Source organism: Eubalaena glacialis, chromosome 10 (assembly GCF_028564815.1).
Source record: "Eubalaena glacialis isolate mEubGla1 chromosome 10, mEubGla1.1.hap2.+ XY, whole genome shotgun sequence".
Classification (NCBI taxonomy): Eukaryota; Metazoa; Chordata; class Mammalia; order Artiodactyla; family Balaenidae; genus Eubalaena; species Eubalaena glacialis.
In genome coordinates, this window is record NC_083725.1 from 57,045,737 (window position 1) to 57,068,735 (window position 22,999).

Here is a 22,999-nt window from a genome sequence, read left to right on the forward strand (position 1 = left end):
GCTTTCTCTAGTTGCGGCAAGCGGGGGCCACTCTTCATCGCGGTGCGTGGGCCTCTCACTATCGCCGCCTCTCTTGTTGTGGAGCACAGGCTCCAGACACGCAGGCTCAGCAGTTGTGGCTCACGGGCCTAGTTGCTCCGCGGCATGTGGGATCTTCCCAGACCAGGGCTCGAACCCGTGTCCCCTGCATTGGCAGGCAGATTCTCAACCACTGCGCCACCAGGGAAGCCCTGTGTAGGCTCTTTTACACAGGCATGTAAAGGGGTGGCCCCTGGAATCTGCCTAGCCTCATCTCTCCCCACATCTCCCCTTCTTCACCCCTCTCCCAGCTCTGGTTATTTTCCTGCAGCTCCAGGAAGGCCCCCCATTCTCATTCCAGACGCATGTGCCGTTCCCTCTGCCTGAGGCGCCCTTCTCCCTCCCCGCCCCCGCCTGCACAGTCTGCCCCTGAACCTCTGCTCTCCCTCAGGCCGAGCCTCGGTCTCCTGCTCTGTGGAGCCCTCAGTGCCTCTCCCAGAAGAGCCGATTGCCCCCTTGGAGGCCTCCCACATGCCTAGGACATACCTTACCCTTGTCACAGTATGTTGCAACTGCTTTTTTTATTTTCCTGTGTTCCCATCAGACTTGAAATTCTTGAACTTGCCTTTGTAATCTAGCAGGGAAGACAGTCCCTTGTTCACAGTGGACACTTAGAAATGTTTGCTGAATTGAACATTTATATCATACCTAGGAGAGTTCCTGGCACAAAGGGGATACCCTGCCCCATACATTTCTTTAATAATTAAAACAGAAATGTCAATAAATAATTGTGATGCAATGTGATGTATCCTAACAGAGATATGCCCAGAGTAGCAAGGCAGGCCAGAGAAGAGAAGAATTACTGTTACCCTGGGTAAGGAAATCGATGGGTCAGGGAAGCCTTCCTAGAAGACATGACATTTCAGCAGGGCCTTACCGTTTAAGTAGGAGTTACCCAGGGTAAAAGGAGGCCCTCTAGGCACCTGAGCAAAGACATGGAGCAGTGCAAGGGCCCACAGTGGTTGGGAAGCAGCAAGATATGCCCAGGGCAACGGAAGACATGAGAAGGGGGTGAGCATTAAGGTGGGGCCAAAGTGAATGCCATCTAAGGAGTCTGAACACAACCCCAAAGGCAGTGGGAGCCCTGTAAGGATTTTAAGAAAAGAACTTGCACAGATTTGTGTTTAGAAAGATACTGTGGATGGATTGGGGGAAGAGAAATAAAGCTGGAGGAGGTGAGATCCGTTATTATAGGATCCTGGCCAGAAGTAACAATTGCAGGAATCCCAGGGAGAGATGGCCTTGCCCTGAGTCCACCCAGCCCCTGCAAAGTTCTTTCTGCAGAGAGCTGTGTCTGTCAAACTGTGCTCTATCATATAAACGGAGAGGGTGGGACATAGGAGGGTGAGGTCTCTAGTCAAATAAGTTTAGAAAATGCTGAGTTAAACAGGTTTCTTAATGCAGGACTTTTCAGAATCTTTCATGTACATTGTATATGTTATATGAACATTCAGAGTTTCCCAAATGGTTTGAGCCATGGAACCTCTTCCTGAGAGCATCTCAAGGGACTAGAGTTTAATGGAATGTGTAAAATAAAAACAAAGACCTAGAGCTTTCAGGATTCTGTCAGCTCTAATTCCTGGAAGGACAAAATAAACAAAAGAACTAGCTTTCCACTGGGTGTAACTGATGTCCTCACCATGCACTCTGCTGGGGAGTCTTGTGTGTGGGTGTTTTGTTGGGGGCATGGAGTGGGCTGCCATGGAAATATGAGTGGTAGGTTTTAGTCGTTCTGTTTGGAGGCAGGCTGAGCAAATTCACCTGCTCTTCCCAGGTGCCCTGTGTTTGTTCAGGCCTGAAAGAGGTCAGACCCAAGTGTTTGAAAGAATGGCAGGTCCTGACCTTCAGAACAAAGAAACCAGGTCTGCAGCCCATGGAATGTTCTGGTCTCACCACATCTCTCACGCAGCCTTTGGTCAGCTTGCTGGGGGGAAGGGCAGAGCAACCCTCTCAGAATCTCTTTACTCTGGGGAGGCTGCATCCCAGGTGGCAGGTACCCGGCTCCGTGGGTCCTGGCTTAGTCTCGTCACATTGTCACACGCAACTCCCTAGGGCTCCCAGGCACAAGTCGCCATTTTCAGGCTTCCTCTTGCCTGAGGGCTGGAGGAAAAAAACTTTTAACATCCACCCATCGGCCTTGTGTCTTTAAGTGAGGCCCAGCCTTAGAATGCCTCCTGTGGCAGCGCCAAGGCCATTTCCCAGCGGAGTCCCCAGGGTGGAGGAGTCTGGGCAGCTCCGGGTGCAGCCTGGGAAGGTGCCTCTTTCTCCATTGCAGGAATTCTCCCCTGAGAAGCAGCAGATATTCCCCAGCCCCTGCCAGGAGTTCAGGGTGAAGAGTTGAAAAGTGCAGAAGGGGACAGACAAGCAGGAGCCGCCCGGGTGAGGGGCAGCTTCTGGCAGGATGGAGGGTCAGCGATGAACTGCCGGCACTAAAATCAGGAAACTGCCCAGAGCCCTGAGTAGGGGGCCTGAGCGGGGCCCCTCTGGAGGGGCTGCTGCTCCAGCTGTACGACCTGGACAGTGGCCGCCTCGGCCCTGCTCGCTCAGCCCGTCTGCTCTGGGTCAGCTCAAAAAGGGCTCGAAAATACTGATGTTCCTGTCACCTGTTGCTCTTACCAAGAATGGTCAGACCTCCCTACTTTGGACTTACATCTCAGTGAAGCTCCTAGTGTATCTGTTCCAACCCTACGTTAAGGAGCTCCTGCTTCTCCCCTAAGGCTCTCAGATCAGGAACTAAGACCCAGAGAGAAAGGGGACTCACGCAAGACTCAGAGCTTATATCAGAGACACAAGGAGAATACGATTTTCCTGTCCCCCAGTTCAGCGTTTTCTTCACCACATGGCACTGTCTTTCTCGTTGGAGAAAGAAACCTAACTTTAACATCGACTTCACTTTATGTTTTACAAAATAATATTGTTGTTAAAACTAAGTTCTGGCATCAGATAGAGCTGGATTCAGATTCCAGCTCCACCACTTTCCAACTGCAGGAGAATAAATAACCCCGGGGGCAAATAACTGAACGTCCTGGAGCTCAGGATTCCTTCTCTGAAATGGCACCTACCTACTTCATAAGGTCATGGGAAGATTAGTTGAGATAATTCATGCAAAGAACTCAGCCTGATGCCCAGCACCATCGATAACCATTAGCTGTTTTTGTTACTGTTATCATTAGTAGAAGTATTTTCATGAATGTGTAAGGCAGTTATAATTAACATTTAAATTGGTGTTATGATGAAAGTCCAACATCCTGTATTTGGATATACATGGATGAATTGAGAAAAGGTTTTTTGTAACCTAAGCTTTTAAAATTTTCATTTTGAAATTTTTTTTGTTCTTAATTGGCTTTTAATTAGTTTAACAAGTTGGCAGGAAAACTCACACTAAATTTCCACCAACTCCTTCATGTACCCAGCTCTTCCTAAAGCATTTACTGAACAACTACAGTATTGGCTTATCATAGGTGCTCAGTAGCTGCTTTTGGATGGATGGATGGACCAGCAGATGGATGGGCAGAGGGAATGGATGGATGGATGGATGATGCAAATGGAGCAATTGAAGTAACTACCCTTGGTTCAGACTGGATAGTTAGTGGTGTGGTTTCGTGAAAAGCCGTAAGTCAGGAGCCAAGGGACCAGGAAAAAACGGTAAAGGGCCCAAAGGTCTCACTGGAGATGAAGAAGAGGTATAGTGGAAGTAAGGGAGGCGGAAGGAGAGGCTGTGGTCAGAGACTGAAATGCACAGTGTGAATTTTTAGTAGGAGTGGCTCCTGGTGACGATAGGTCCAGGGAGTAGCCATGGGGAGGGCATCCAAGGTGGGTAGGTGTCCTGGAGGTCATTAAATACAAGGAGGTCAATAAACTCTGAGTCTAGGTTATTGGACGGGAGATTCACATAGTCTTTTATCCAATTCCAAGTTAGGATTAAAGTGACTTGAATGAATGAGATTTTACTCTGTATCTCATCAAATTGCTCCCTGGGAAGGTTCTCTTATGTGAAGCTGAATTTGCCATGAAAGAATAATAGTGCACTGAACAAAGGTATTTATTTATAATCCTTGCCTTATTTTTTAACCTGAGTGGTGTTGCTTAAAGGTCAAGTGTGTGTGTATGTGTGTGTGTGTGTGTGTGTGTGTGTGTGTGTGTGTAAGAGACAGAGACAGTGAGAGAAAGGAGAAACAATGTGCATCACATTGTTTTGCCGTCTGACCTTTTCAGCATTTTAGCTCCAGGCCAGTGCGGGAGCGACACTGGGAGTCTTGTGAGGATTCTGTGTATCAAAATGTCACCAACAACCAAAGACATTCTGTTCCTCCCTCCCCATCCAAATACTTGAAATTCACACCCTGAACAAAAATTCACAGTAAATGTTGGTTTGGTGAACATAGCATTATAATTGTGCACTGAAGGGTTTTTTTTTTTTAACCATTTCTATTCATTGTACAAGTAGAAGAGGGCTGGATGGTGGGTCAGGAGACACTGCAAGCTCCCTACACCTACCCCCACCAGCACTTGCTTTGTGACTGGGAATAAGAATTGTAGCCAGGATGACACGTGTTTAGCACTTTACAATTTAAAAATCACCCCCAGCTTTTAATCCTCACCACAGCCGCAAAGTTGGCCAGGCAAATATTGTGCCCATTGACAGATGGAAAAGTGAGGCAGAATAGAGAAGTGAAGTGACATTCAGTTGCAGTGGCAGAGCCAAGTCAGGCCCACGAGCCTCCTGACCCAAGCCCAGAGCTCAACACTGGACTGAGGCAAGTTGCTGCCTCTCCATTTCGGCCCCTGTGACATGAACCTGTCTCCAAATCCCCCCACCAACGGCTCCAACTGGAAGGACCATGGTAGGAGCAAATATTTGCCTGCCCACTGGCATTTCTACTGTACTTTTTTTGCTTCCTCCCTTTTCTGGTGGTGCACTTGCTTTTACAACAAACCTCTATAAACAGTTTCTGAGAATTACTGAGCTATGTTTGCAATGCAGATGTACTCAGGGAGTATGTAAAGTAATCATTTTAACAAAAGGAATAGATATTTAAAATTTAATACTAACTACGGGAAAAGTGTCCATTGTGTAAAACATAGTTTATCTTTGGATTCAATGTTTGTCTTTGGTTTTACAAAGTAGTTTGTATTTTCAGTATTTTCTACATAATATAGTCAAATGCAGAGCAGTTGCAATGCATCCAAAAAATGCGTAAATTTTCTGAAAAGAAAAAAAGGATATGCCATGCACAAAATTCAGAGGTTGGAAAAAATGTGTTCTGGGCCACTTCAGGGCTACTCACCCCCTCACAGCCACCAGCCTCATCAGACAGATGCCCCGACAGCACAGGAAGCCCAGCACACGTGCGCCCCAGCCACTTTTTCCAACAAGGTCGTACATCTTTCTTTCCACAGCTGGTCCCAAGCTGGTCCCAGGCCTCCAGTTCACACAGTTGGGAATGGCAGGCACTTCTCCCTACCACATGCCCAGACACTCCATGCTGACCAATCAGGGCATTTTTTTCTCAATGAACGTGACCGCAGATACTGTTGGTCACAAATTGGTCCATGAGATGAAATCCTTTTTCTGCCCATGGATTAAGTAATTTTTAATAATTCACATCACACTTGCTTCCAGAAAGACTCCAATAAGAGACACAGTACAATCCACAAAAGCAGGATCAAAGAGCCAGAATCGAGTCAGGGGAGGGTACGTGCAGAGAGCCTCAGCTGAGGGAACCTACCGTTAAAGGGCAGAAGACAGCTCTCAGCTTCCTGACGCCCAGTGTTAACAGGAAACACGGGTTACCAATCCAGTCATTTTTTAGGAAACACAAACTTTTTCCTGACTTTGAAATCTAGAAGGCAATTCTACTGTAGATTTTAAATAGAACAACTCAAGCCGCTTAATGGGCCTTGTCTTTACCCACCAAGGCAGTGTTTCTGAGTTCTCCAGACAGGATGAGAATGATCTGAGGTGCTCACTGAAAATGCATTGTACAGCATGGTGACCAAAGTTAATAATTAATACTGTATCAGGTACTTGAAGTTTGCTAAGACAGTAGATCTTAAATGTCCTCACCACTCAAAATAAAAAAAAATGGTAACAATGTGAGGTGATGTGTTTGTTAATTAGCTTGATATTGTGGTAATCATTTCAAATGTATACGTGTATCAAAACATCCTGTTGGGGGCTTCCCTGGTGGCGCAGTGGTTGAGAATCTGCCTGCCAATGCAGGGGACATGGGTTCGAGCCCTGGTCTGGGAAGATCCCACATGCCACGGAGCAACTAGGCCCGTGTGCCACAACTACTGAGCCTGCGCGTCTGGAGCCTGTGCTCCGCAACAAGAGAGGCCGCGATAGTGAGAGGCCCACGCACCGCGATGAAGAGTGGCCCCCGCTTGCCGCAACTAGAGAAAGCCCTCGCACAGAAACGAAGACCCAACACAGCCAAAAATAAATAAATAAATTAAAAAAAAAAAAACCAAAAACAAAAACATCCTGTTGTGTTCCTTAAATACATACAATTTTTATTTGTCAGTTATACCTCAGTAAAGATGGAGGAAAAAATACAGATTCCTGAGCCCCACCCCTAAACTCACTGAGTGACCCTTTGGGGGATGGGCCTGGTGATCTGCATTTTGAAACAGCCTAGCAACTGATCCTGCTCTACCTGCACATGGAGAACGCCCTCACCAAGGTGTTAGTGGATGACAGTGGCTTCATGCAGTGGCCTTTCCCAGCCTTCCCTGTATCTTATCAGGGAATAATGCCTGAACCCAGAAGAGTCTCTGGTGGAGGGACTCGAGACTTCAGGATCCACCAAGGGAGATATTTGGAGGCTGCAGAGGCTCCCCAAGCCTGAGTGGCAGAGGAGCCGGGCTCTCTGCATGCACTTGCGTTTGGAGTGAACTTTCTGCTGGGATTTCAGACGGCCACAGGCCACAGAGAAGCAGGGCCCCATCTCAGCCCTTCCAGCACCCCTGGGGTCTGCCATCCAGAGCCCATGGGAGTCACCAGCCCACATTAGAGACAATGATGTGGCCTTGTCTGACCACCAGGCTCCGTACCCCTACTCTCTGCCCCATCCTCGTCCATAATGGGGCAGGCAATTTGCAGCAATGTGGATGCAACTAGAGATTATCATACTAAGTGAAATAAGTCAGAAAGAGAAAGACAAATACCATACTATTCCACTTTTATGTGGAAGCTAAAATATGGCACAAATGAACCTATGTATGAAACAGAAACAGACTCACAGACATAGAGAACAGACTTGTGGTTGCCAAGGGAGAGGGTTGGGAGAGGGATGGACTGGCAGTTTGGGGTTAGTAGATGCAAACTATTACATTTAGAATGGATAAACAACAGAGTCCTACTGTATAGCACAGGGAACTATATCCAATCTCCTAGGATAAACCTTAATGGAAAAGAATATACAAAAGAATGTATGGGACTTCCCTGGTGGCGCAGAGGTTAAGAATCCACCTGCCAACGCAGGGGACACGGGTTCGAGCCCTGGTCCTGGAAGATCCCACATGCCCCAGAGCAACTAAGCCCGTGCACCACAACTACTGAGCCTGCGCTCTAGAGCCCGTGAGCCACAACTACTGAGCCCGCGTGCCACAACTACTGAAGCCGGCACGCCTAGAGCCCGTGCTCTGCAACAAAAGAAGCCACCGCAATGAGAAGCCCGTGCACCGCAACGAAGAGTAGCCCCTGCTCGCCACCACTAGAGAAAGCCCACGCACAGCAATGAAGACCCAACGCAGCTAAAAGTAAATAAGTAAATAAATATATATATATATATTTTTTTAAAATTACATGGGAAGTATTGTCAAATGAGTAATAAATCTGCAGGAAAAAAAAGAATGTATGTATGTGTCACTGAGTCACTCTGCTGTACAGCAGAAATTAACACAACATTGTAAATCAACTCTACTTCAATTAAAAATAAATAACTAAATCATAATGGGGCAGGCAGAGCCAGGAGTCCAGGAGCCAGCCAGGTGGCATAAACCCCAGTGAATGAGCCGTACCACACCCACACCCACCCCTGGCCTGCACCTCCCTGCTCCCCAGTGCAGGCTGGGGCCTGCCAGGCATCAGCTCTGGGAGGCAATCACGTGCTCTTTCCTCTCCCTCTCCACAGGTTTGGAATAAATTGCCTCATCCAGTTTGAAGACTTTGCCAATGCCAATGCCTTCCGCCTTCTCAACAAATACCGCAACAAGTACTGCATGTTCAACGATGACATCCAAGGTAAGTTTCCACCCCTCCTGACAAAGCCCCTGAGGACTAATGCCTTCTCACAAAGGCTCACCTGGGTGCCCAGGTTGGGAGGGGCCACCTCATAGCCGGTTTGCTGCCAGCAGCTGTTGAAGAAAGAGCAGTAAATCCAGATTCACTTTGCTAATTCTCAGCTCTGTGACCTTGGACATGTCCCATAACTTTGCTAAGTCTCAGTTTCTTCACCTATAAAATGGAGATGATTACTGCTTCAGAGGAAAGTAAGAATTTGGTGATTAGATATATGATAGAAATTTTAAACAATGCTGTGATTTACTAGCTGGTTGAACATGGGCAGATCACATCTCTGAGCCACAGTTTCATCATCTATTCATTGGGAATGATAGTAACTACCTTGGAAGATTATTGTGAAAATTTAAAGAGCTAATATATGGAAAGTACCAGCACATAGGGCTCATCAGACCAAAGCATCAATCACCATAAAAGTGGCCTTCGCCAGCCACAATAACTCGCTCTTGGATTTTCCAAACACAAGGCATATCACTGTCAGGGAATCAGGATAAGGCCTTCTCTTAACTTGGCTGGAATGAGTGCTTCTCACAATGATAACCGAGGCCCCAGAACATTCCAAAAGTCAATGGGAAGCATCTTCTAGTTCAGGGTCAACTTGGCTCCCTGTTCTGTGGACCAGAAATACCTGAAGGCACTTGCTTCTTGCTGTGGAGATGCCAGCATGTGACACTGGAGTAGGAGGGCTGGTTCCTCAGCGATTATCTCACCTGATCCAGGAGTTCTCAGTAAGGAGCATTGCCAGTTATTCCTAGTATTTTATAAAGCCCAAGGGAAACCTTGATGACATGTAGGTTATTATTTAACAAATGAAGTTTGGCAAGCAAGATCTTTTCAAATCAAGGAACCATGTCATGTAAAAAGAACAGGTTGGTAGGCGACAGGTATTGGTCCCTGGGAGTTAAAGATGGGCCAACATTTTGCAGATGAGGCCCAAAGAGGTCACAGTTTTCATCAAGTGAGTAAGATAGACCTAGGAGGATTCAAGCCCAGGTTAACAATAGCTAAGGTTTAGAGCTGAATACTTGTTATTCATCAGGCACGGTTCTAAGCACTTCACAGGTTAATCCTACCAGATAGTACCAAGCCTGTCTTATTTGTACTCCTATGACCTCCCTCTGGGTCAGTTCCCTCTGCACGTGAAAGCTCTGCTTCTCAGCTTGGGACACTCTTCCCCATCATCTTTGGCTCAGTAACTCCTACTCACCCTTCAAGGCTCAGCTCCAGGGTCTCCTGTCCCAGGGAAGGGACAGCCTGATTTGGATGCACACCGGGTGCCTCCGCAGCCTCCTGTGCCCCCCTCTGTCAACTTTCTTACCACACTGTACCCCACATGCCTGCATTGAGTTGTCTGTCTCCCCAGGAGACAATAAGCTCCCAGAGGCAGGAACCACATCTTTTCTCTTCTCGCTTCCCAGCCCCAGCACAAGTGCCTGGCACACTGTAGATGCTTCATTAATGTTCGAAGAATGAATGAACAAGGTCCACCTGCACAAATTGAGATTCTCATAAGCACCCACCTGTTCATGTGGGTGTGTCTACACTGGACACCTGCCCCCGAAGCCTCTCTCTTGTCCAGGTCGTCATACATATACTCACCCAGAAACGCACCGCACATGTGCTCACACGCAGACATATATACATCTTCACGTGTGTACACCCTCATGTATACACACACAAAACTTCTCAAATTAAATCAATTCGTTAGTTTTTATGTCCTGCTGATACCCAGTTCCAGTAGAGTCTATTTCACTCCCAGGCAAAGCCAGATGGAATGGTTTTCTGGGTCCCACGGCAAACAGAGGAGGAATTTCCCATTCTTTTCTCAGAAATGAGAGACTAAAGTCATTAAACTAAAATGCATGAGGAGAGCTGGCAAATCGTACTAGAATGGCAGGAGCCCTATAATATCGAGTCTTTGATCGGGACAACCTGACCATTAGGCGTGGCCATGTGATTAACAGCACCGCCCAGATCTTCCTTCAAGAAAGGACTTGTTGCCCCAGCTGGCGGCAGGGCTGGCTGGAGCATCAAGCAGAGCCGCAGCTGCAGAGAGCCGTCTCGCCCACGGTCCTGCCCTGCCAGGACGGCATCACCAGGTGATCAGGGAATCTAGAAGCTCAACCATTTTGGCCCAGTGCAGGACAATTCTGAGGGGACATTTAACTCCAGAGCTCCCCACGGGGTTGGCTGAGGCCCTGGGGACCGCATCGCAGCTCAGCTTCTCCCGCTTCCCCATCCTCAACCCCATCCTGCTTCCACTCCCTCCCTAGCACAGGTGTGCTGATCCCCAGGGCACTTCTTGATAACATCCTGAACACTTCACATCTCTCTGAATCTGCTTCCCAGGGAACCCAAACTGTGCCAAGTAATCCAGTTGGCATGAACACAGAGCTTTAGGCTAGAAAAGTGTTTTCCATCCACACTATTTCACAGCTTCCTTGCCTCACCCCCTCCGCCTGTGGGGAGGACGGACATTGCTGTTCATGTCACCGATGAGGCAACTGAAGTTCAAGGCTTAAGTTTTGCTCCACGTCCCACAGCCTAACAGGCATGAAGCTGGGGCTAGAACCTAGTTATTTCTAACTCGGAATTCACTGTCTGTCCAGGACGTCGGGCTGCCCATGCTCCCTCATGGGTGAGGTGGTGCCGTGAGTCTCCTTGGTGAGGATTAAATTCCAGACCCCACGTAAGTGTGGGTGTCACCGCTCTCCTCACCCCTCCCACCCTCTCCTCTAGCTCCCACAGTTCACAGACCCCCCCCCCACCATGAGGCCTGAGGAGGGGGAAGGGCTGGCCCACAGTTGCCAGCTGGTTAGTGATGGGTCCAGAACCAGAAGCCTATGATGTGTACTCTCAGTGCTGGGTGGGCAATTAGCAGGCTGGTGAGGAATTCCGGGATGAATGGGGCAACGTGGAAGATTAAGCTCATGCTAGAATTGACCCCCTTACCTCCAAACACAAGGTAAAGAGAAGAGGAAAAAGAAACATGAAACTACATAGCCATGCTCAAAAATAGAAAGGAACGCCTGCATGCACAGAATTGGAGAGAGCTGGGAGAAGGGAGAGGGTGGGAGGAATCACAGTGGTAAAACAGAAACCAAAACCAAGCCGCATGTGGTTGCTGGGGACAGGCCCGGTCCACCCCAGCAGGACTCGTGGTCAGAATCTTCTGGAACACCCCAGAATGGCAGGGGATGGGACCAGGCTGCCCGCATGAAATGAACACCAGCGCAGCCTCACGTCCTCGGTGGAATAAGGAAAGATATGACTAAAGGCCTCAGGGTCCCCACCAGACTGAGCTCTGTGAGGGCCGGGCCATGCCTGGTGCTGAGCAGGAGCTCGGGCACAAGATTTGAACCCCAGCCAGTCCTGCTGCGCCACACTCCTGGGAATCACCAACCCCACGTGGCCGACCACAGGGTAGGTTTGGCCCCAGCACTGGCAGGGTAAAGAGCTCCCCAGGGCTGCCATGGTCTCCTCCGCGCGCCCCCTGCCCCGGCCCCGGCCCTACTCCCAGCTCAGACCGGTGCAAAGCCTCAGCCTCCCCAGGCTGGTTCTCGGTGAGCAGGGCTGCCCGTGCACTGACTCATCGCTGGAAGCCTCTTCAGGAGTTTTGGAAAAGGCAGAGGCTCAGGTGACTTTTGTTGTTTCAGCTGGGATCACAGAAGCATCCCGGCTCTTAGCGGAGGAGAGAGAGACCTGGAAGGGGAACAGCGCTAGGAATGGTCCTGCTGGAGGACTGGCCAGCTGTGTCCTTCCCAGGAAGCCAGGTCCAGGATACTGCTGGCCTGGTGAGCACAGGCCCCCAGCCTCCACGGCTAGCTGCCCACAGTGTGGCTGGAGACAGCAAAGCCCAGCTGGCCTGTCAGCTCCAGGGCGTCCTCCCACCCCACCAGGCCTCCCCGGACCTGCACTGCCCTCAAGTCTGGCCACATTCCCGAGAGCAGACGGCCAGTCAGGGTGCCTGTGTGGTATGTCAGGCCATGGTCACCCCTCATACTTTCAAGTTTTCATCTGTGAGCCAGAGTGCTTAACAGTCGGATGTTGGACTGAGACAAGCCTAGGTCTGAATCCCCACTTTTCTGCTTTGGGGCTTTGGCCAAGCGGCTTAAATCCTCCCAGTCTTCTTTTCCTGATCTGTAAAATGGACATGATGGTATTCACAGCCATGAGGGATCCTCAGCCAGTACTGCCAGAAAGATCAGGACGCCTTTCTAAGGCCAGCATTGATCCTGGCTGGATGCGGACTATGCTAGCTCATCGTTAAGCGTTTTCATCGTCACCCCTGCTTACGGCACCAGGTAGTTGTAAGGGCTGCAGTGATGTAGCGCAGGAACAGGCACGTAACCGTACTCAGCTCTGGTACTGGGTACTGATACCTCTGGTGCACAGGAGGCTCCCAACACAAGTCCCAGAGGGAGGGAGGAAGTGTTGAGACCCAAAACAGAGAGGCTTTGGTGGAGGCGAGGAAAGGGACCGGTGTGAGCGCAGGCCTGGGAAAGCCTGAGAAGGGAGGTAGGGGCCCACCTCACCTCTTTTCCTCTTTCCACATCCAGCCTATTCTTCCAGCCCATTGCATTAGTCAGTTCTGTGAGTTTTCTGCCGATTCTGATTCTGAATGTGCTGGTCCCTCTGCCTAGAACTCTCTTCTGCTCTCGGCTAATTTCTCTTTGTCCTTAACGACTCAAACCTCACCTCCCCCAGGATACCGCACCCAGGGCCAACCCTGTTCCTCAGGCCCCAGGACGATCCCACCCTTCCCCAGGGCCTGGGAGTGACACTGGGCAGCGGTCACCCGCTTTGCAGAATATTTCAAAATACTCCGGGGCTCAGATGCCACGGTAGGAAAGGGGCAGATGGGGAGGAATGGCCCAGCTCTGGAGTCTGTCCAGCTGGTTTGTCCTGTTTACAAGACACCAGGGGTTATTTCCAGCTGTCAGCACTCTACTGCTCCTTCCCCTACCACACACACCGAGCAGCAGTTCCTGGCCTTCCCCGTCTCTCTCCCACAGTGAAACCTCCCCCGGCCGCTTCAACCTCATCTCTCCCCAGTCCCCAAAACCTTCCTTTTCACTAAGTCCTGTGCTCTGAGGCTGTTCTTCCCGGACAGGGCTTTCCCAGCCCTGAGATTCTCGTGGGTCTCTTCGTACGTCTAATCCTGGCTGCTCTGAGACCTCCCCCTTAGCCTGTTGCATCAGTTAAATCCCCAAAGAAGCCAAGAAGATGGTAATTATTCCCTCCGGTGGCAGAATAGTCTAACCCTGCCTCCTTCATGGGCCGGGAACTGCCTTCTTGAGAGTCCAAGGGCTCCAGAAAATTCCCTTCATGACACAGAAACAGGGTTGAAGTCATCTACAAGGCCTTTGCTTGGTTTCCAATAAGGGGAACTTGAATTTTCTGAACAGTTATGCTGCTAACCCCTGTGCTTAAGACTGTTGTATTGTTCTTCATAAATCTAAGGCTTCATATACCCATATACCCAGTGGAGCCCCAGAACAGGCTCTCAGCAGACGCTCATGAACAAATGAAAGGCAGCCGCTGGCTGCCGTGGGAAGGTAATTCTGCAGATCATGAAAGTGGGCCAACCTAATCCGAGAGGATGCCCAATCCCCCATGGCCCCAGGCCTCCAAAGCCACCTTGGCCGGACCCTGCCAAGCCTAACTCCCTGTCCTTCTCGCTGCCTAAGACAGCAGCCTTGTCTCACCTGAGAAACAGCTAGTTCTTTCCCTTTTCTCTGATAATGTGTGGTTTAGAATGGAAACTTCTTTAACTTTGTCAAATGTGACTATTAAAAGCAGAATAGAAACTACATTTTCAGTCCTTTTGTGCTATTTCCTGAACCTACAACCTCCAGTACTCAGTTTGCAGGAAATGCAATTATGGAAAGCTCCCTCTGAAAAGGAAAATTTGTTTTTCTTTCGTCATGAATGAGGAACAAACAGTCATGCTTTCAGCTGCCCTCAGCATTTACAGGCACGTGTTCTAACACATCCCTAGACCTCCGGGCTTCTCCAGGTGGTTACCTCCAGAAAGCTCTGCAGCTTCCTTCCTCTCTATTTTTAAATCCCTAATACATTACCCAAGACCCTCCTCCTCAAAATGAAAGTTAATGATGGAGATAACTTTCTTTGCCAAACTTTATAATATGGGATTTAAGAACTGCTGTATTCCCTCTTGAGTTCTGGACTGTGAATAGGGCAACTTGCCACTTCAGAGGATGGCCTCAGAGAAAGATCCCAGAAAGGAGAATGAGAAGTAGCCAGCAAGGTAGCCAGTGAGCATGGGGTTCCAGAAGCCACATGCAGAGCTTCCCAAAGGCAGGAATGAACACCAGTATCAAATGCTGATGAAAGGTCAAGGAAGAGAAGGGCTGAGGACTGACCACTGAACTTGGCAAGATGGAGGTGCTGGGGAGGTTGACAAGAGGTGGGGCAGTCGCTTGATGGGACTGGGTATCAGGGAGACCAAGAAGAAAGGAAATAGAGGCAATGAGTATATTCAGCTCTTTAGAAGAATTTGGCTATAAAGGGAAGAAATAGGGTGGGAATGAGATAGGGTCAAGAGGAGGCTTTTTTTTTTTTTTTAACCTTTTATTTATTTATTTATTTATTTATTTATTTATTTTTGGCTGTGTTGGGTCTTCGTTTCTGTGCGAGGGCTTTCTCTAGTTGCGGCAAGTGGGGGCCACTCTTCATCGCGGTGCGCGGGCCTCTCATTATCGCGGCCTCTCTTGTTGCGGAGCACAGGCTCCAGACGTGCAGGCTCAGTAATTGTGGCTCACGGGCCTAGTTGCTCCGCGGCATGTGGGATCTTCCCAGACCAGGGCTCGAACCCGTGACCCCTGCATTGGCAGGCAGACTCCTAACCACTGCGCCACCAGGGAAGCCCCCAAGAGGAGGCTTTTTAAGGATGGGAACTTGATGACATACTTGTAGGCTGATGGCAGTGATCCACTAGAGAGGGAGCAGTTGAGGATGCAGAATAAAAAGGGAGAGAATTACAAAACAAATTTCTTGAGTAGGTAAACATGGTGGGATCCAGCACACAGCTGGAGGTGGCTTGAGCTAAGAGCAGGGACCATTCATCCACGTAACAGGAGAAACAGCAAAGTATATGGACCGGAGGCAGAGGTTTTGTAGAGTTGGTGGTGACAGGATTCACTTCTCTCCTGGTTGTTTCTACTTTCTTTGAACTTTACTTTCCACTTCTGAAAGGGGAAAAAAATGGAAGCTCAGTAGTACCTATTTCCTAGAGTTGCTATAAAGATTAAATGAGCAAATAAATGCAGGCAAGCGCATACATAGCACGGAGCCAAGGTCACGGGGAGAGCAATCAATAAGTGGCAGTTGTTATTGTATCCTTTTGAAATTTTCAACTCTTTTCTATCAGATTTCCCAATGCTTTGTGTTTTCCACCGCTTCCAGAGTCACCACTAAACAATAACATCCACCACCTAAGTTCACTTCCCTCCACCTCCACTACCACCCGCCCCTCAGGTCTCCCCCAGGGAAATCCCATAAGGCCACTCCTGCTGCCTTCAACTCCAGAGTCAGGAAAGGCTGTCTGAGCTGCATAGACCAGGAAGGGGTGGAAGCAGCAACCCAGGTTTACCTGCTTTACTTCTAACTTGGTGACTAACAGGCGGAAGCCACTGCCTCTCTCTGGCCTCAGTTTCCTCATCTGTACAGTTGTTGGATGTCACGCTCTCCATCCAGCACTGAATTTCTGCAGGTAAGCTGTTATTCAGCCTGTAGGTTCTAACCACAAAAGATACTTGACATCCAAGAAGGAAAAGACCCATCAAGAATGCAGTGTCTTTGGGAGGTTCTCTGATGAAATATCTTTGGCGCCACCTGGTGTCGTATGCTTTGTACAGCTCTTTTCAGGAGGCAGAAGGCTGTCGTGAAATACAATAGAATCAGGTGAGCGGAAAACGTGCTCTCTGTCCAATGGAAAACTGGAAACAGAAAACGGAAAGTTCACTCCTGCTCCCACCCTGCAACCATTAGTATTTTGTAGCTCCTTCCAGATTCTGTGTGTATATTTTGTTACAATTAGAATCATAGTATGTAGACTGTTGAATGTTCTCTTCCTTCCAACTAACTCAGTGAAGCATGATTTAGGGGTTAAGAGCACATGCCCTAGAGCCCGATTCCCTGAGTTCAAAGCCTCACTCTGTTGTGTGATCTTGGACAACTCAGCAAACTGCTCCGTACCTCATTTTCCCAATCTGTAAAATGGGGATGATGATAGGATTAAATAAATGTCTTTACATTAAGACATATAAAGCACTTAGAACAATATGTGATGTTAGTTACTAACTTCATAGCATTTTCTGTGTTGCTACACCATCTTCATAATGAATATTTTTAATAGCTTCAATATCCTACTGAGTGCCTACACTAGCTCATTTACTTAACCATTATTCTTTTGTTAGGTGTTTGTTATTTCCAGTCATTCTACGTTATAAATAACACTGTCATAAATATCCTACCACATACCTTTTGGATTTTTTCATACATAGATTCCCAGAAATAGAAGCATGAGGTCAAAGGGCAAAAACATTTTATGCCTTTGGTCTATATTGGGAAATAGTTTTCCAAAAAGGGTTGTAGCTCTTTAAAATGGAATGTGTGCTGAACTTTGCCCTTTTCATTGCTCCCTCACCAGCCATAGATAACATCAGTTTCTTTGATTTGCACAATTTTAATGACCATAAACAGTCACACTTTAATTTCCTTTTCTTTGACCATCATAGAGGCTTAGCGTTGCCAGTTGCGATTACTTTATTGTGACTCTGTCAGGGTCCACACCAGTCGTTTTAACAGAGAAAACTCGACATAAAGAATTGTGAATTCTGCATTAAAGAACTGAAAAGCCAGAAAGAAACACTAAGGATCTGCTACCACCCCTGAGGCTGGGGGAACACAGGGAAGACGAGGTGACAGCTGGGTAGCGTTCATGCCTCTGAGGGGCGCATGCTGCGAGGCTAGTTCTGTAAGTGACGGACAAACAGCAAACTGGATTCAACTGCTGCTTGTGGAACAAACTGCTGCTGTAAGATTGAAAAACCAAGGCTGTGGAGTTGCCAGATTTAGCAAAAACAAAATGCAGATGATCAGCTAAATTTGAATTTCAAACAAATAACAGTTTTTAGAATATTTATGCTAATATTGAATGGAACACACACTAGAAAATTATTTCTTGTTTATCTAAAATTCAAATTTAACTGAATGTCCTACATTTTACCCAGCAATCTTACAAAGCAGGAATGATGCTGGAAAAACTGTTCTTTCCCTGCCCATCTAGTCTTTCAGTCGCCCTCCGGCGCCCCCTATTGGCAGAGCCCACCATAGAGCCAATTGGTAAAGCTGAAAAGTGGTTTGCAGACAAAGGAGAAACGATTACCCAGTAATCGGCACAGTCCACCCTTTTGGCTGTTCAGCATCCATACATACCGCCCTGCACATTGGTACTTCCAGACAACAACAACAAACTCTAACAAAATGCCTAATAAAATGCAACTATCTTTCCAGCAAATAAAGACATTCTCACCTTCTCCCTGAAATGGGGAGAGGCAAAGTCTCTACAGTTATTTGCCAACTAAAGAATGTCGCTCATCATCTGGTTCTACAAGAATGAAGTCGCTAGCCACTGCAGTCACCGACCTTCAACACACCCTGAAAGGAGTTCAAGGCAGAGATCAGGCATGAGGCACTCTGTGCTCTGGGAAAAACTGGCAGAACAGGCCTTCAGATACATAGATATTTTCAGAAGATTTTATGAGCCCAGTTTCTTGCATCTTCTCATATCTAGGAAAACACTAAAATCATTAACGGAGACATCCACTCCTCGTGACGAACAACAACCTTCTTGTAACCAGCAGCAACCTTCTGCCAAAATGTGTGCTTGATTGCATGTACCCCCTTCACCAAAATCACATATACACTGACACCCACACCCCTCTTCAGAGCAGTTCCTCAGAGCTATCTGAGGGGCTGGCTCCTGGGCTATAGTTCTCATTGTGCCCCAAATAAAACTTAACTCACAACTGTCACACTGTGCATTTTTTTTTTTTTTACACTGTGCATTTTTTTGACATATTTATCTCTGGAAGATAGTCACACCACCCATCTCTGGGCAGGACTAACTACTCTTAAATCTCAGTCACAGTCACATTTGAAAACTCTATTATCTAAAGGCTAAATTGTAGAATTAACCTCCAACAAAACTTCTATAAAGTAATAAGAGGAAGGAGAAGGGAGAATAAATTAGCTAATACGAACCATCATCCGTAATCACATGATAATCAAGGAAGAAAATTTGCATGGCTGCTACATTCCTCATTTCTGTAACCAGTCATGAAGCCATAGTTGATGTTTATGAATTTCTTCCTCGGTCTCCCATTCCATGTTTTCTTGTCCTCAGACAAGACCTCAGCTTGCCAGGGTTCCTTAGTAGGGTGACCCAAACCTTCATTCCTGAAGGATCTGCATCCTCAGCAGCCCTGCCTCTCTTTAGTTGCAACAGTGTTTATTAATATTTACTCTTGAGCACAGGAGTACTAAGACACACCCCAAGAGGATCCCCTAGGCTCAGATACAGTCTTCCCTGTCCCTAGTTTCCCCTTGGTTCTCAGGATGAATAACCACAGCCAGTAAAGTAACCCTCTTCTTTGCCCACTGGTTTTGTGGCAAATGGCCAGGTGGCAGTCTCAACTTCCAAGTCAATAGAACCATGTTGGGAATCCTAATGGAAGCATTTGTCTCTTGGGAACCAAGACCTCCAATCCAGAGAGCACAGAATTGAAGAGACAGGAAGCAAAAACCCTGCAAGTGATTCATTAGGTGAAATGGTGAGAGGAGCCATTCTCACTTCAACACTTTGATTTCCAGACCCAAGTATTCTGGCTGTGGAGAAAGAGCACAAGGTATTGTTTGCTAAGTCAAATCACATATTGCATCCTATAAGATAGAACTTCACCATCTCCTCAACTAAGTCTTAAGTCTTCAGGAGCCCATCCTACTGATCTATTAGGTCATCTGCTTCTGGGTGGTAGAGTACATGTTAAGACCACTGAGTTCCGTGGGTGTGCGCCTATTGCTGCACTTCTATTACTATGAAATGAATTCCTTGATTAGAAGCCTTGTTGCCTGGAATATACTAGGCATTCCAAACATGCACAGATGATGGCACTGGCAGAACATTATAGACAGGGAAAGTCAAGCCATATCCAGAAACTATGTTTATTCCAGTGAGGACACATCTCTTCCCTGTCGCTAATGGAAGGAGTCCAGTGTAATCAAACTCCTGCCGGGTGGATAGTCCTCCCAGAGAATGGTGCCATAGCAGGAGCTCCACATTGGTCTCTGCCATTGACAGGTCAGTCATTCAGCAGTAGCAGTAGCAGGCAGCCTCCGTGAGAGGAAGTCCATGCGTAGCCTCCATCCTTGCCACCATGGCTACTCTATATGGAAACTGAGCAAACCCTAGATGGCGTGGGAAAGGTGCTGACTGACATGCACAAGCCATGCCATTTTGTCCACCTGATTACTGAGAAACTAGTCTCATTCTGCCCTTTGGTGAGCTTTCACATGGGGCACAAATATCTTCACACCCTGTACCTATTCAGAGAAGTCCATTCGCAAACCCTTCCCTAGACTTCCTCATCACCAGTCTTACTATTTTGTTCTAAGTCCCTGACCATCTAGCTAAACCATTAGCAACTGCCCACGAATCAATGTAGGTCTAGCCATCTCTTGGACCAAAGTGGACAACAAAATTTACAATGGGAGGTCATGTCCATTGGGAAGATTCACTTCACTATTTCCCTTTAGGGTGACCTTTTATTGGGGCTGTGAAACTGCAACCATACGCTTCTAGTTGATGCCAGCGTATTGTTAAGAATAATCTGTAAACCAAGTCTGCTTTTTCCTCCTTGGTCAGCTGGTCATAGGAATTCCTATTGAGGCCTTAGGTGTGGATTGAGGGAGAGGAAGAATAGTTGTCAAACTAGTCTGAGCCACCTGCTCGTGCAGCTTACCTGTACCTTCAGATGTATTCAAGCCATTTGATGCTGGTTATGCTACTGGGCACACCCAACCTTATGACTTGCTGGATAAGACAAGCAGCTCAGGTCACATGGTCATGTAATGTTTCATGGTTAGTTTGTGGCCTCATTTTTAATATGTTTTTATCCATTTACCCCTTAAACAAATCATTCTATGAGGCTCACACTTCTTTTTGGCTTCCCTTGTATTTGTCCTTGTTGTTTCATTTATGAATGATGGTGGTAGCAACACCTGACCCTCTGATCCTCTCTCCCAGGGTAACAATCCAGGAGCTATTTCTCAAACTAACAGTTATCTGCAAAAGAGTGCATGGAAAAGAGTATCATGCAAAAGAGGGTTGCTCGACAACCTGCATGCCTACAGGGCTGACCTCTGTAAGGGCGAGGGAAAGTTGCCTGTTCCATCACAGGTTCTAGGTGTGGGGAACTCTGCCAAGGGTCTTGGGGGTGGGAGCCGGTGGCCAGGGGCTTATCTCAGTCCACTCTGTTGCAGGCACAGCCTCCGTCGCCGTGGCAGGGATCCTGGCCGCTCTGCGAATCACCAAGAACAAGCTCTCCAATCACGTGTTTGTTTTCCAAGGTGCTGGTGAAGTAAGTGCCATCGGGGGCTCTCTGCTGTTGTTCCAGTAGGAGAATAAGAATGGGTGGAGGAGCAGCAAGGAGGAGCGGTGCTCTGGGCTTCTGAGGAGAGGAAACAGCACAGATGCGTTGTGATCACTGCAGCCGCCTGGGCCCCAACATTTGGGTGTCTCAAGGCAGGGACTTAACTGGGCCTCCTGGGAGTAGTGGGGGAAGAAGCGAGGATCTTGGTGAAGCATCTGATAAAATCCTGAGCAGCTTTTGCCTTTTGTCTAAACACCCACCTCGCAGGCAGCCATGGGCATCGCCCACCTCCTTGTCATGGCCCTAGAGAAAGAAGGCGTACCCAAGGCGGAGGCCACAAGGAAGATCTGGATGGTGGACTCCAAGGGGCTCATTGTCAAGGTACTGTCGGTCTGGAGACCTGGAGGTTACCTGATATCTACAGCTATTGGAGCTGGACTGGAAGAGATCTCAAGGGGTAAACTGCTCAGACAGAAGAGAGAGCAGAAAGAGGGCAGTGTCCTAACCCCCAAAGCAAAAGATTCATCCCAAAGTAGCCTTAATTGCTCTTGTCCAAAAGCTTTGAATCACGTCCTGCCTTGTACTCACCTCTAGCCATATTGAATCATAGCTGTCCAAAAGTAACATGCTCTCTCTCTTCTACATCTTTGCATATTTTGTTCCTCTGCCTGGAATGCCCTCCTCTTTTCCCGCACGCCCACTCACAGCCCTCAGCCCCATCTCTTTCCTCCCTGTCTTCTGTTACCTCCTTCAAGCAGCTTCCCTGAGCATCTGGGTCTCAATTAGTTCCCTGTGTTTATGTTCATGTAGCCTTCCGCCCTTCATCTATTACACTTATCCCATGATAGGGCTGTTGCCCCTTTACTTGCCTCTCTCCCCGTGAGGCTGTATAGTCTTGATGTCAAGGTCCTGCATGTGATAAGTACATAATTGATGTTTGAGGTATGAATGAAGGGATGAATGAGAGAGACAGTCCAGCTTCTGACTGCAGTGTGGTGAGGGGCACAGTTGGATGACCTCCTCCCTCAGGACTTCACTCAGAGCTCCATGTTTTAATCCTGAGATTCCACTAACATAGACTGTGACAGTGAGAGACTAAAAAAAGACAGAGATAGGAACGCGAGGCTCTCAACCAAGAATAATGGAGACCCCCCCCCTCAGAAGCAACAGACCTTCCTATTGTTCCCTATAAGGGCAGATTCCCACCGGAAAGAACTGGGACCTGGAGATTCCCCCTTCTGCCCCAGATCATTCCAGAGCATGGTCCAGGCACAGGTGGAGGCTGCCACACTTGCCTCTTTCCCACATTTCAACATCACCTTTGCTCACCCCATTGAGCTCACCGCTCCTCAAAGATCTCTCACAGCTGGTGTTTTCACTCTGGTTCTCATGAGGCCAGCTGACCCAAAGGAGTCATCAGAAACGTTGACCAGCCTGTCACCCACTGACTCCTATTTGAAGAAATGGAAGGAATCTGGACCCCATTGGGAGCAGCCAGCCATTACAAGCCTGTCCTGGATCTCAGCTTATTATTATTTATCGGGAGGTTAATGGCTCTTGTCAAATACATTCAAATTAGCGCCCTGACCCTGGGTGACTCAGACCCCCATCCCTCAACTGGGCCTCTGTGCTATATGTCTTGGGGCCAAGAGTCTTGGTCCAGACTCAGGCATTTCCTCAGAGCCTTTCTGTCCTGGCCCAGGAAGCCATGACCCCAGCAGCTCAAAGAAAGGCCTTATGGGTTCTCCATATGTGGTTTGGATTAAAGAAAGAAATACACACACACACACACATTTAAAATTCTTAGGTTGCATCGTAGATTTTGATCAAAAGGACAGGGCCCAAGGTTCTGACAGCTCAGACCAAAGCACAGGGCTCTGCAGGGAGTGCTCTTAGAGTACACAAATGCATCCAGGCACTGCCCAGCGGTTCTCACCAC

The 22,999-nt window shown here is 48.0% G+C and overlaps 1 protein-coding gene across 5 annotated transcripts in view; it reads left to right on the forward strand.

Annotated features, from left to right (window-relative positions):
• The window catches only part of ME3 (malic enzyme 3), a 322,981-nt gene that overhangs the window by 293,070 nt on the left and 6,912 nt on the right, over positions 1-22,999 (forward strand). For all 5 annotated transcript variants that reach the window (XM_061204050.1, XM_061204051.1, XM_061204052.1 and 2 more), the window contains exons 8-10: positions 8,217-8,326; positions 20,951-21,048; positions 21,328-21,441. In XM_061204050.1, coding sequence (XP_061060033.1) covers positions 8,217-8,326; positions 20,951-21,048; positions 21,328-21,441 — 322 coding nt within the window. The remainder of the gene's footprint in view (positions 1-8,216; positions 8,327-20,950; positions 21,049-21,327; positions 21,442-22,999) is intronic.